Source organism: Narcine bancroftii, chromosome 7 (genome assembly GCF_036971445.1).
Source record: "Narcine bancroftii isolate sNarBan1 chromosome 7, sNarBan1.hap1, whole genome shotgun sequence".
In the NCBI taxonomy this organism is placed as follows: domain Eukaryota; kingdom Metazoa; phylum Chordata; class Chondrichthyes; order Torpediniformes; family Narcinidae; genus Narcine; species Narcine bancroftii.
The window spans coordinates 28,327,435-28,341,130 of record NC_091475.1 but is presented as its reverse complement, the minus strand read 5'-3'; the positions used below and the strand labels follow the sequence as shown (position 1 = coordinate 28,341,130).

The 13,696-nt window shown below is 37.8% G+C and overlaps 1 protein-coding gene across 1 annotated transcript in view; it reads left to right on the top strand.

Annotated features, from left to right (window-relative positions):
* f5 (coagulation factor V) overlaps positions 1-13,371 on the top strand; it is an 80,524-nt gene extending 67,153 nt beyond the window's left edge. Inside the window, exons 21-25 of the mRNA XM_069889281.1 lie at positions 2,791-2,946; positions 6,994-7,138; positions 8,137-8,285; positions 9,885-10,067; positions 12,865-13,371. Coding sequence (XP_069745382.1) covers positions 2,791-2,946; positions 6,994-7,138; positions 8,137-8,285; positions 9,885-10,067; positions 12,865-13,011 — 780 coding nt within the window. The 3' untranslated portion in view covers positions 13,012-13,371. The remainder of the gene's footprint in view (positions 1-2,790; positions 2,947-6,993; positions 7,139-8,136; positions 8,286-9,884; positions 10,068-12,864) is intronic.
* The last annotated feature ends 325 nt before the right edge of the window (positions 13,372-13,696 follow it).

The following is a 13,696-nucleotide window of genomic DNA, read 5'->3' as shown; positions in this document are numbered from 1 at the left end:
TCAACACCATCTGCCCCTCCTACAATTTTGCATCGTCTGCAAACTTGGCCACCAAGCGAACTAATCCACCATTCAAATCAATGACATATAAAGTGAAAAGAAGTGACCCTAGTACAAACCCTGCAGAACACCACTGTTCACTGACTGCCAACCAGAAAAGGCCTGTTTTATCCCCACTCTCTGCCTCCTGCCAGTCAGCCAATTTTCTATCTATCCGAGTATCTTTCCTATAATACTATGAGTTCTCATCTTGTTTTGCAGCTTCATGTGCAGCTTATTGTCAAAGGCCTTTTGAAAATCCAGGATATCCAGATCCACTGACTCCTTTATCTGCCCTTCCTGTTATTTTGTCATAGAATTCCAACAGATTTGTTAGGCAAGATTTCCCTTTCAGGAAACCATGCTGACTTCAGCCTATATTACCATGATCCTCCAGGTATACTGAAACCTTGTCTATCATCTTTCTTTCTTTTTCAATCTTTTTTAATTGTTTTTATGATTAACATAAATACAGTACAATGAAGAAAAGGGAACAAAACTTAAAATACAATATAAAACTTCAAATACTATAAAAATCGGTCCCCCTCTCTACACTGGATGAAGACAGAAAATATACCAAAAATACTATTTATATATATGAACCCACCTAATCTACTCTTTAAAAAAAATCTATTATGTTACCAACCACCAAAGTCAGACTAACCAGTCTGTAATATCCTTTTATTTGCCTTCCTCCTTTCTTAAAGAGTGGTGTGACATTTGCAATTTTCCAATTCTCTGGAATCATTCCAGAATCTAGCAATTCCTGAAAGATCACAGTCAATGCCTCCACAATTTCTTCAGCTACCTCTTTCAAAACATTGGGAGTAATTCATCTGGTCCAGGTGATTTAAACAAATTCAGACCTTTCAACCTTTCCAGCACCTTCTCCTTGGTAATACCAACTACACACACTTTTTCCCCTTGACACTCTCAAACTTATGGCACACTGCTGGTTTCCTCCACAGTGCAGAATAGAAGCAAAATACTTATTAAGTTCACTCACCTTTTCTTTGTTCCCCCACTACAATCTCCCCAGTGCCACTTTCCAATGGCCCAATGTCCACCCTTGCCTTTCTTTTGCTCTTTACGTCCCTGAAGAAACCTTTCACATCGTCTTTTACGTTGATGGCTAGCTTAGCTTCATATTTCATATTTTCTCTCCTTATTGCTTTTTGAATGGCCTTCTGTTGCCTTTTAAAAGGTTTCCAATCCTCTTGATTCCCACTACTTTTTGCCATATTGGATGCCTTCTCTATGCTGTCTTTAACCTCCCTTGCCTGCCACGGTTGCCTAATCCTCCCTTTAGTCCTGTGTCTTCGGAGTTAATCTCAGAAACTCCAGCCACTGCTGCTCTACCATCATCCCTGCTAGTGTCACCTGCCAACCATTATTGGCCAGCTTCTCCCTCATACCTCTGTAGTCTCCTTTATTCCACTCACTTACTGACACTTCTTCCTCTCAAGTTACAGGGTGAATTCTATCATACTATGATCCCCGTCTCCTAGGGGTTGCTCTATCTGCCTTGGCAATCAATTCAGGTTCATTACACAACACCCATCCAGGATTGCCATTTCCTTGGTTAGTTCAGCCCAAACTGTTGTAAAAAGCTATCCTGAAGCCATTCTATAAATTCTTGGGATCTAGCACCAACTTGTATTTCCTAATCATCCTGCATATTGAAATCCTTCATCACTATTGTATCATTACCCCTTTCTCTTTCCCACTGTAATTTGTATGCCACATATTGAATATTTTTGGAGGCCTGTAAAAAAAGTCCCATTGGGTTTTTATCCTTATAGTTTCTTAATACTACCTACAGGAATTTTATATCTTCCAATCCAGATTTCATGTTTTTTTTTAACTAACAGAGCCACCCTACCCAAACCCCTGCCTTTCTGCTTGTCCTTCCAATACACTGTGTATCCTTGGATGTTTAGTTCCCAGCTATAATCTACTTCCAGCCACGACTCTGTGATGGTCACAGTGTAATACCTCCTCACTTCCAGCTGTGCTACAAGATCATCAACCTTATTCCTGATACTGTGGGCATTTAAATACAAGATTTTTAGCACTGTATTCAAGACACTTTGCAATTGTGTTTCCAAAGTATCCAAATTTAAATCCTTAATCTTACACTTGAAATTTTGCCCCATCGACTGCCTGTCATTCCTCACCATCTCACTACCCATTGCATTTACTTGTGTATCATCTGCTTTATTCACTGCCCTCTCATTCTAGTTCCCATCCTTCTGCCAAATTAGTTTAAACCCTCCCCAATAGGTCTAGCAAACCATCCTGCCAGGATATTGATCACTCTCCAGTTCAGGTTTAACCCTTCCTTTTTGCATGGGTCATATCTTTCCCAGAAGATATCCCATTGATCCACAAATCTGAACTCCTGCTCCCTGCATCTTTTCAGCCATGCATTCATATGCCATAACTGCCTATTCCTGCCTTCATCATTCTTCCTATCAATGCCATTGGTACAAACGTAGACCCCAACATCTGGCTCCTCACCCTCCTGGTTGAGAGTGTCATGGACTCAATTTCAGTCATCCTGTGACCCTGGCACCTGGGAGGAAATGTACTGTCCAGGAATCTTGATCTTGTCCACAGAACCTCTTATCTGTTCCCCTAACTATAGAATCCCCTATCACCATTTGGACCTATTGGCTTCAATAATTTATTGATAATTCAAATAATTTTTCTCCTGGTATTTTCTCAATGTGTAATGTTGTGGTATCACAGGTTGACCTGGAAAGGACAATGGTGCTTACGGAGATTTCCACTCAAGGAGCAAGCTCATACTTTGTGCAACATTATATTTCAGCCTTTTACATTAAATACAGCGTGGATGGAAACAACTGGAAGTATTACAATGGAAACAGAAGAAGCTACAAACAAGTTAGTGTAAATTATAAATTGTAAAATAGGCTTTAATCATCTTAAAGTGTCAGCACAGCTGGCATGTTGCTGGCCTAGTTCTAAGGCAGGTACTGAGGGAGGCATTTGGGCATAACAGCCTTTAAGGAGATATCTGGGAGGGAGGAGTCACAGGTTCAGGGGTTGGGCAACTATACAGCACATATATACATCTATAGACATAGTGGTAGCACTATATAAACTCTGAATAATTTGTCACCATAGGCAGTTAGAAAATTCTACTTCTAATGACGATTGTGTCTTTTCTTGCCTTTCCAGTCAAAGGCTGTGAGCCCCCCCCCCCCCCGTGGACACTTGAGTATAAAAATCTAAGTTGATCTTTCAGTGCAATGCTGAGGGTGTGCTTTTTTATTGTTGGAAGTGTAGTCTTTTGGATTAGGCCTTCAACTGAAGTGCCTTCGTTCTCACAGATAAACATAAAAGATCCTCTGGAACTGTTGCAGAACACCAGGAAGGCTATCCTTTGTTTCTTAGCTAACATTTTTCCCTTGATCGGCTAATTTAGAAGCTTGCTGTGTTGAAATTGCTTCATTATTTATACAGTAAAATCCCTGGTATCCAGCACCTATGGGGATTGGTAGATGCCGGATAAGTGTATTTTCTGGTTGCAATGCCTGACACCAGCATTAAGAATAAATAGTTTAAAAGGCAAACAATAAAAATACTATACTGTATTTACACTTAACAAACTTCACTGGCATTAATATATAAATATTAAAGCACTTTATTTTCAGTCACATTCTTTGGTAACATTTAACCATTGCTGCATTTGCAGGTTCCTTGGAGCTGCCCAAAAGACAAACAAAAACATTATAGATTTTTTAACCCCCACCCCACCCCAAGTTTACAGATAATGCCTCTGATTGGGGTGACTTTCACTAAATAGGGAAAAGGAGACGTTTTAAGAGATTTACCCCAACGGTGAGCAGGATCAACCACCTCTTCATCCTGGGCAATTTATTCAAATACAACCTAATTCAAATAGCTGCTATGAGCCAACCACGACCAAGACTCTCCACTAGCTCAATATTTCCTCCCATCTTCACCAAAGCTTTATGTGTTACTTCAAAGAACATTCACTTTAACAATTTTAAATTGCATATTTTTACCTATTATTTTATTCTTATTTAAATTTTCTTATTTATTTTCCTCAAAATGTTTGGCAGATGTTTGAATTGAGGATACCAGGGGTTTTACTGTATAAGATATTAACATTTTTTTCAAAAATACTTAATCAGCCATAAATGGCATGGGATGTGAAAGCCCTCTTATTCCATAATCCCATGAGGATGAAATGGAAAATAATATCAATTTCCACAGTGTGTTTTTTCTAAATTCTTCATATTGGGTATTACTCTCCTTTAGAAACAGTATTTTGAATGTAAATTGTTTTTTTTCTCTTTTAATATTGTATCCTTACTGTAGCACCTTTGCCTTTTCCTCTCAGTCCATTTCATTGCCCCAGCATTCACCAATAAATAAAATGGCAGAAAGTGGCTCAATCACTTTGAGTGTCTAATTGATGAATTACAAATGGCAGCCAAATATTTTAATGAAAAGGGAAGTGTAAATATAATTTTAACTTGAATTTGCATTAATTCAGAAATCAAATTATCCCAAGCAAGTCATTTGTTCTTCAAAACTCCAAGACCCGGGAGTTAACACCCCACTGTATAATTGGATCATGGATTTCCTCACCTCTAGATCACACAGTGAAGGTTGGTAAGAACTTCTCCTCCAGTCACCATCAGTACCGGGTCATCACAAGGCTGTGTTCTTAGCCCCCTGCTCTACTCATTTTACACCTACAACTGTGTGGCTCGGTACAACAATAAAACCACCTACCAATTTGCCGATAATTCCACAGTAGTGGGTTTTATAGAGGAAGGGGATGAGTCAGCGTACAGGAGGGAGATTGAAAACTTGGCTGAATGGTGCGACAACAACCTTGCACTCAATGTCACTAAAACAATGGAGCTGATTGTTGACTTCAGGAAAGGAAAGCCAGAGGTATAGATTCCAGTGATCATTAGGGGATCAGAGGTGGAGAGGGTGAGCAAATTTAAGTTCTTGGGAGTCACTATCTCAGAGGATCTTTCCTGGACCCAACACACCAATGGCATCATGAAGAAACCACGTCAGGAGTTGGCCAAAGTTTGGTTATAACACAGGAAACCCTGGATAATTTCCACAGAGATGTAGTAGAAAGTGTGCTGACCGGCTCCATCATGGTCTGGTATGGAAACATAAATACATCTGAGCCCTCCAAAAGGTAGTGAACACAGCCCAGGACATCACTGGCAAAACCTTCCCCACTACATCTACAGGAAGCACTGCCGTCGGGGAACAGCAGAAATCATCAAAGACCTTCATCACCCAGAACACACTCTATTCTCACTGCTGCCATCAGGAAAGATGTATAGATGCCACAAGATTTGCACTACCGGGTTCAGGAACAGCTGCTATCCCTCCTCCATTAGACTCCTCAATGACAAACTCAATCAGAGACTCATTTAAGGACTCATACTTGTGCACTTTATTGATGTTCTTTTTGTGCTCTCTGTTTTGCACAGTCACTTTGTTTACAGTTTTTTGTTTGTTTACATGTTTTACACTGTGTACAGTTTATTTTTTTTGCACTACCAACTAGTGGTAATTCTGCCGAGCTCGCAGGAAAATGAAATCTCAGGGTTGTATGTGATGTCATGTATGTACTCTCACAATAAATTTGGAAAAAGCTTGGCCAGGGTTCCACAATTTTGAGTTTTCATTTTGGGAGTACCATAAATAATTAAGAGGGACCATGTTTAATTGCTGGGTGTAAGAAGGAATATCTGGCTTAGCTTTTCATCCAAATGGATAATAGAATTTCAGAGTACATTATAATGAGCACTGTTGAAGTAGACTTGAGAAAACTCAATGTTCATCCAAGTGTATCAGCCTGAAAAAAAAACAAACAAATCATAATCAATAATAAGACTGATAGCAGTCCCAATATGGAGTCAAAAACTGTATTTCATCACTTCTATAACAGAAAAGTAGATATTCCTCATTGCTTGGAGAAATTGTGGAACATCATTAATATTGAATTTCAAATCTTGTTCATTGATATCATACTTGGAGTGCAGATGATATACTGTAGGTTCAAGCCCCATTCTGGTTCAAGTACCCAGGAAATGCTGTACTTTCAGAGGTGTTAGGCTTGTTCGCTGTATCTAAAAGGCCTTCTTGTCTTTTACTGAATGACAGATTTTTGTAGGTAATTCTTCTCCTGATCACCCACTCATGACTTAGGAGATGCTGACTTTGCTTAGAAGTTTGCTGCTTAGCTTCAGCTGATACTGGCCAGCAAAATTGCTTTCCCAGATGGGGACACGGTTAAGTGGATAATAAATAGATTTTGGTTGTGAGTGCAGATGACAGGCCCTACTCTGCAAAGTCCAGACCCTTATGTTATCATTAAAGTAATTTTATACAGACTAAGAAATGATGCCAAAGAGTTGAACAGGCAGATTGTGCCCAGGTATTGGCTGTGCTTTGAGTTTCTAAGGAGATTTTATGCAGAGATGAACTGATGATCTTGGATCCCATCTGGAGTAAGATTCATAGTGGAGATGATGGGTTTAAGGCTTCATCTTAGCAACTCAAAGGGTCTTATACTAGAAATATTAACTTTGTTGCTCCTTCAAAAGGTGCTCCCTGACCTGTGGAATGTCTCTAGCATTTTTTAAAATCCCAATCTAGATAAATAGTCTCTCCTCAAGATTATTATTTTCCTCCTCATTACTGAAATTCTCCAGCAGTCTTGTAAATTTCCCCTGCATCCTCTCTATTACCAACATACACTTCCTGTGGTCCCAGAGGACTTAAGACCCAAAGAAATATTTTAAAGTGTACTTATTGATTGATATAAGACAAATGAAGTTGGATTCAGCTTGTTTCATTTCTGAACTGCATTTGTTCTCACTCCTTGAGTAAAGTTATTCTTTTTCTGTGATCTTTCTGAAGATTTTTGAAGGAAATTCTGATGGTTCAGGACTAAAGTTTAACAAGTTCAACCCTCCTATTATCGCAAGGTATATACAATTATATCCAACATCCTTCAACGTCAGACCGACTCTTCGCATGGAGATCTACGGTTGCAATATTGACTGTAAGTATAATTGAAATAAATCTTCACCACTTTTCCAAGTTTTCCCCCTTCTGAACCAGGTTTGTATCAGGAAATTATGAACTGATTTGAAAAGAAATGAATATACATTGAAGAATGCTACAATAAATGCAACAATGTCTGTCAATTAATTTCATAATCAAAAAAAACCCTTAATCTTCTGGATTGCAGGTATACAAGTTTCATTTTATTTATCATTGTTATTTTTATTTCATATCATCTAATTTCTTTGGCTCTCCAATGTTCCTCATTATCATTGTTTAAATTATATTCAAATATCTCCTTTTGACTGAAAACAATAACCACAATTATGTGCATTGAAATCTTACAATTTTACACATTCAGGCCTCTGTGAGATTTAGTGAGTCACTTTTGTTTTACATTTGTTATGTAAAAGAATCAAATGCATTCTGCACGTCTGAACAAAGCCCACAGACATTCCTTAATATATTATTTTTAGTTATTGCCACAAAAAATTATCAGGTCTATCAGATGTGATCTGAACTTCAGAAACCCACACTGACTTTCTCTAAACCATCCTAAGTTTTATCCACTTGAATTGTAATTAATAATTCCAATAATTTTTCCCACCTAAATTAGTAGGCTTTTTCTCATCTTTTTTGCTCTTTGATTTTTGTTGACAAACTTCAATGACACACAACTCTATAAGGGCTTCAATTTCCTTAATGTCCACTACAAGGCACTTAACAAATCCTTATCTACATAAATATACTCTAAGTACTCAATAAAGAATTCAGATAAGTTATCAGAATGTAAATTGACATGACAAATCTGATTTGTGCATGACCAATGCCTTCTACATTATGAAAGAGAATGTAAATGAATAGATTCATCACTGCACTAATTTCATTTAGATAATGAGTATGATGTAATTCAATATATTTTCTCTAACATTAGTGGAATGTGGATTCAACATATTTAGATTTATTTATTATTTACACATACACCTTATTTTTTAGTCTGTTCAAAGCCCTTGGGCATGAAGAACGAAAATATTTCAAATGATCAGTTAACTGCTTCATCCTTCAAATCTTCATGGTGGGGTACTTGGGCACCAACGCTGGCACGCCTGGACTTGGAAGGCAGAATTAACGCATGGCAACCTAACGTATGCAGGACAATTAATTTTTTTTTCTCTTTCTGCCTAACATCTAAATGTTCAATTGAATTAAAATGGTGCTCTCTATGAGATAAATAACATTTTGGTAATATTTGTCTTCATATAAATTCTTAGTTATGTTAATTAAAATAGTTATAACTAACACTGAAATAGTTTGATAAAGTAAGCACAAGTTTTATACTGTATATCACTGGTGAAGTAAGTTGTTTGTTTTATTGTTCACAGGGAATTAGACATTGATATTTCACACTTGCTAATCTTCAGCAGTAGCTCTCTGTTCATCTCCCAGTTATAAATGAAACCTAAAGTATATGGAAAAAAAAATTTGTTAAGATTTTTTAATTATTTATGTATCTAATTTTAAGATATATGAGAGGGAGAAATCAAGAACATACATGACCAGTTAACCTAACTTCATGTTCAGGAAAATACTTGCGTCTATAATTGAATTAAAGTGATTGAACGAGCGTTAAAATGTTTCCACTCAGTCAGGAAAGCAATTATGTACTTGTACAGGCTAGGTCAAACCTTACATACTTGATGGAAGTTTTTGAAAACATGACTAAGGTACAGAACAAAATCTGATCAGTGGTTGATATTGATCAGGATGCCCTGATGACATTTGAAAGGGAGGGATCCCATTCCCCTGACTGACCTGCCAGTACCTGTCAGGAGTGTATCTAGGGATTGTGTCTGTTACTACTGACCCACAATCCACCTGTATTGTACTTCAATAACTGACATCATGTAGCTTGTCCTTAGGCATGACAATGGAGGCCATTTTGGATTGGCATTGAATGCTTCCCAGTGAGGTGGAACCTGAGGACCTGGGTGGGAGCGGATTTGGGATTCAAATCCATAAATTTCCTCCTTTTCTTCATATTATTTTTTAAAAGACTACCCTGAGGATTCTCAGGAACTTGGATCAAGGCAATTAGCTCGATGACTGGTCAGACAGGACAGAGCAAACATTGTGAGACTCTAGGGATGGCAAGGGCAACAAGCTACTGATGAACACCACAACTATAAAGGCAGAAGAGGAAGTTGGAAAGGTACTGGCAGGGATGGAATTTAATAATTCCACCCAAAGTCAGAACTTTCTCATTCCTTATCAAATTTGTCAATAATACCTGGTGTGGTTTTGTTGTAAATGTTCGCATTAATTACAAAGACTGCCTAAAGAAATCTCTTGGTGCCTGCCACATTGACCACCGCCAGTGGGCTGATATCGCCTCAAACCGTGCATCTTGGCGCCTCACAGTTCGGCGGGCAGCAACCTCCTTTGAAGAAGACCGCAGAGCCCACCTCACTGACAAAAAACAAAGGAGGAAAAACCCAACACCCCACCCCAACCCACCAATTTTCCCTTGCAACCGCTGCAACCGTGTCTGCCTGTCCCACATCGGACTTGTCAGCCACAAACGAGCCTGCAGCTGACGTGGACATTACCCCTCCATAAATCTTCGGCCGCGAAGCCAAGCCAAAGAAAGAAAAGAAGAAGAAAGAATGTTTGCATAATTTTTTTTTAAAAAGTTATGAGTAGATAAGTAACAGTATCCATTCTCAATATTTTATTCTTTGATCCAGGAAATGAATGAAGATCAATGGCTTCAGGTTGATTTCCATAAGAAAATGAAGATAAGTAGCATTATTACGCAAGGTGCCAAGGCCTTTACCACCAAAATGTTTGTTCAAAGCTATGCAATCCATTTTAGTGATAATGGAAAAATATGGATGTCATATGCAGATTTGCCAAAGGGGGATGAAAAGGTAGGTGACTTGTTGAAAATTAGTTAAGTTGCATTTCTTTGTCATTCATACCGTAAACCTTGCAGTGTGCAGTGAAAAACAAGATAGTGTTTCTCTGGGCAATCATTGCTACTGTGTTATTAGGAACACTTTTATATGTTGTGTGAAAGATGCTTTTAGTTTCCATGCAGTGTGTAAGTAAAACTGTGATTGTTAATAAATAGACGAGGTTTAGTTGTAAAACTGTTTATGATCAAGTAGTCTGCTTAGTCTCACTGAGGATGAATGAATTCATGAATTGTTGCAGGTAGAGTATATTGATATTCATCACTCATTCCTGAGTAAACTAATCTTTAGTTTTACAATATGTACGAAGGTGGCTGAATGGACAAATCTGGGCTTGAAAAATTATTTCACACAGTGCCAGATGTGTCGGGATGCTGTAGTGTCAATGGTTCTTTATTTTCTGAGATTCTTTTATACTCTTTGCTTCCTCCATTCCAGCTTCCTCATAAGATAGATGTTTATTGGATTATGCCAAATAGGACAACCTAATGCTAGTTGTTTCCAATGGTGCATGTTAATGTTGAAACTCTTCAGGGATGAATTCTAAGAGAGTCTGTTAATCTCTTTGTTTCTCCATCACATGACTATGTGCTCTCAGTCAAATAGTTAAGGTTAGCATATTTAAGAGATAAATACATGTATATTAATTTTTTTTAATGGTGGAATTAAATAAATTAAAGAAACTATGTTAATAATACTTCCAAATATTTTACCATAGAGAGAGACACTGATTCGAAGAAATCCAAAACTTGATTATTGCATTGCATTCAAATGCTGCCATCTCAGGCTGGTGGAGATTCTGAGGTGTATTTGAGGAGCAGTGTACTATTCATTTCTGCTTTTTCATATGAATTGGTAAATTGTACATGAGGGAGTGTACATCAATCATCAGGAGAAACATGATACTTAAAAGATTATAGATGTTGTTGAGTTAAACAATAGTGGCATTTAAAAAGATTCAGATTCAGATTTATTGTCAGAATATATACATGTCATCACATACAACCCTGAGATTCTTTTTTCTTCTGGGTGAGGCAGAATTGCCACTTTTTTGCAGTGCAAAAAAAACTGACTCAATGTTACCCAAATAAAGAAATGTAAACAAAAGTCAGAATCCTTAAGTAAGTCCATGATTGAGATTGTTGTTGAGGAGTCTGATGGTGGAGGGGGGAGCAGCTGTTCCTGAACCTGGTGAGTCTTGTGCCACCTCGACCTCCTTCCTGATGGTAGCAGTGAGAACATAATGTCTGCTGGGTGGTGTGGATCCTTGATGATTGTTGATGCTATCTGACAGCACTGTTCCCTGTAGATGTTCTCAATGGTGGGGAGGGTTTTACCATGATGTCCTGTGCTGTGTCCACTACCTTTTGCAGGGCTCTTCACTTGGTAGCATTGGTGTCCCCATACCAGTCAGTGATGCAGGCAGTCAGCACACTTTCCACCACACATCTGTAGAAATATGCCAGGGTTTCTGATGTTGTGCCAAACCTTCGCAAACTCCTGAGGAAGTAGAGGCATTGACATGCTACTTGTGCTTTGGGTCCTTGAAAGATCCTCTGAGATATTGCTCACCCTCTCCACCCCTCACTCCCCCAATGCCACTGGATTGTACACTTCTGGTTTTCCCTTCCTGAAATCAACAATCAGCTCCTTGGTTTTGATGACATCGAGTGCCACCGAGGTTTTTGTTGGTGCACCATTCAGCTAAGTTTTCAATCTTCTTCCTGTATACATTGGTGTCACTAGTGGGGTGAGGGGGGTGCAGACTGCACCAGATGACACCATCAGTCAAAATGACTGTCTAATAAAATTTTTTGCAGTGTTTCAGAAATTTATTATTTTTTATATAAATATTCCTGTAGTTAGTTATAACAACAAAAAAAACATTTTTCATAAGCCCAGCTTACATGTATCAATATTTCCTCAAGGCTAAAACTCGATGCTAATTTACTTTTTGAACTTTCTAATGCTCTCCAGTCAGAGCTGTCATTATTACCCAATTACAATGATGCTTCTTATCGCATGGTTTTGTTTGCGTGCGCTACAAGCACGTGCTGTTGTTTTCGTTGCTCCTGTGCATATGATATTGGAATTTAAAGGTGTAATTTTAATTTTGCTAGTTGTTTATCTCACTACTATTCCCATTACATTCAGTGACATACAGGAATTATGACTTCTGAGTTACATTAGTGCAAAAAATATTAATAAGGATTCTGAATGGTCTGGTATGGGAGGAGGTCCATGGAGGGGATAGGGTGACACCATGAATTGCCACACTGAGTGACACCAACCCTAGTGATGCTGACTCATTTCCCTTTTTCTACAACCCACTACCGTGATATACTTAGTGAACTTGCAGATAGTGTTGCTGTTGTACCGAGCCACACATTTGTAGGTGTAAAGTGAGGAGAGCAGGGGGCTAGGAACACTGCCCTGTAGTGCTTGGTAACGATGGAGATTGTGGAGGAGATGTTCTTCCCAATCCTCACTATTTGTGGTCTGGAGGTGAGAAAATCTAGGATCCAATAACAATGGGGTGTTGAGTCCTGGGTCTTGAAGTTTGGTGATCAATTTTGAGAGGGTCATGGTGTTAAATGCTGAACTGTACTCTGACCATCTCATTTCATCCTCATTCTAGTTAAAGAAATACCCAGTATTTCTCAGTGTTGAATATGAACATTTATGGAAGGAGAGTATCTTCTCTGTTTAAAGTGCAAGAATCTGCCAATTAAAATTATTTTTATGTTCATAGATATTCATTGGAAACATTGATTATTATGGACACAAGAAAAACTATATCAACCCACCCATTTCTGCCAGATATATTCGTGTCATTCCAAAAAGTTGGTTCAACAACATTGCACTTCGAGTGGAGTTCTTTGGGTGCGCCATTAAATGAATATATATATATTTTTTTTAAGGGTACTCTTATAAGAATCACATGTATTTTGTTAAAATGTTTCTGATTAGAAACATTTTTAGAGGATAAATTAATGTTGACGGGAAAAATCAAAGTAAATTTTCATTTGTTTGGAATTAACCTATATTAATTGTAAGTAATCTAAGAAATAATAAATAGAATTCATTTTGGATGAGAGGAATGAAACAAAAAGGAAGAATGCGGGAGAGGGATTGATAATATATCAGAAATGTATAGTATGCATAATTATTTTTGGATACAGATATATTATAGTTGTAGAATTATGTATCTGATTCCTACATTGTAAATAAACTTGTTACAAGATAAAAATAAGATAAATATTTGATGAATTTTTATAAAGAATGTAAGGAAGACATTTTTGATTCATGATCAGAGGAGAATACCACTGCAATGTTAGCATTTTGTAAATACGCAGATGAACTAAATGTGCTTTGGGGAAGCAACCAGCATTATTGCACCTCAGAGATACCTGAATCAGGCCCTAAGCATGTAAAACTGACATTAATATCTCAATTTCTTTAAAGAAACTAAAAGTAAAACCACCAAAAATACATTTGTTGAGAGGAAAGATCACAACTGTACCCGACTGTTGAAAACTGCTTTCAATTGATAAATGTATTCAGTTTTATTATTTTTCCAGTTA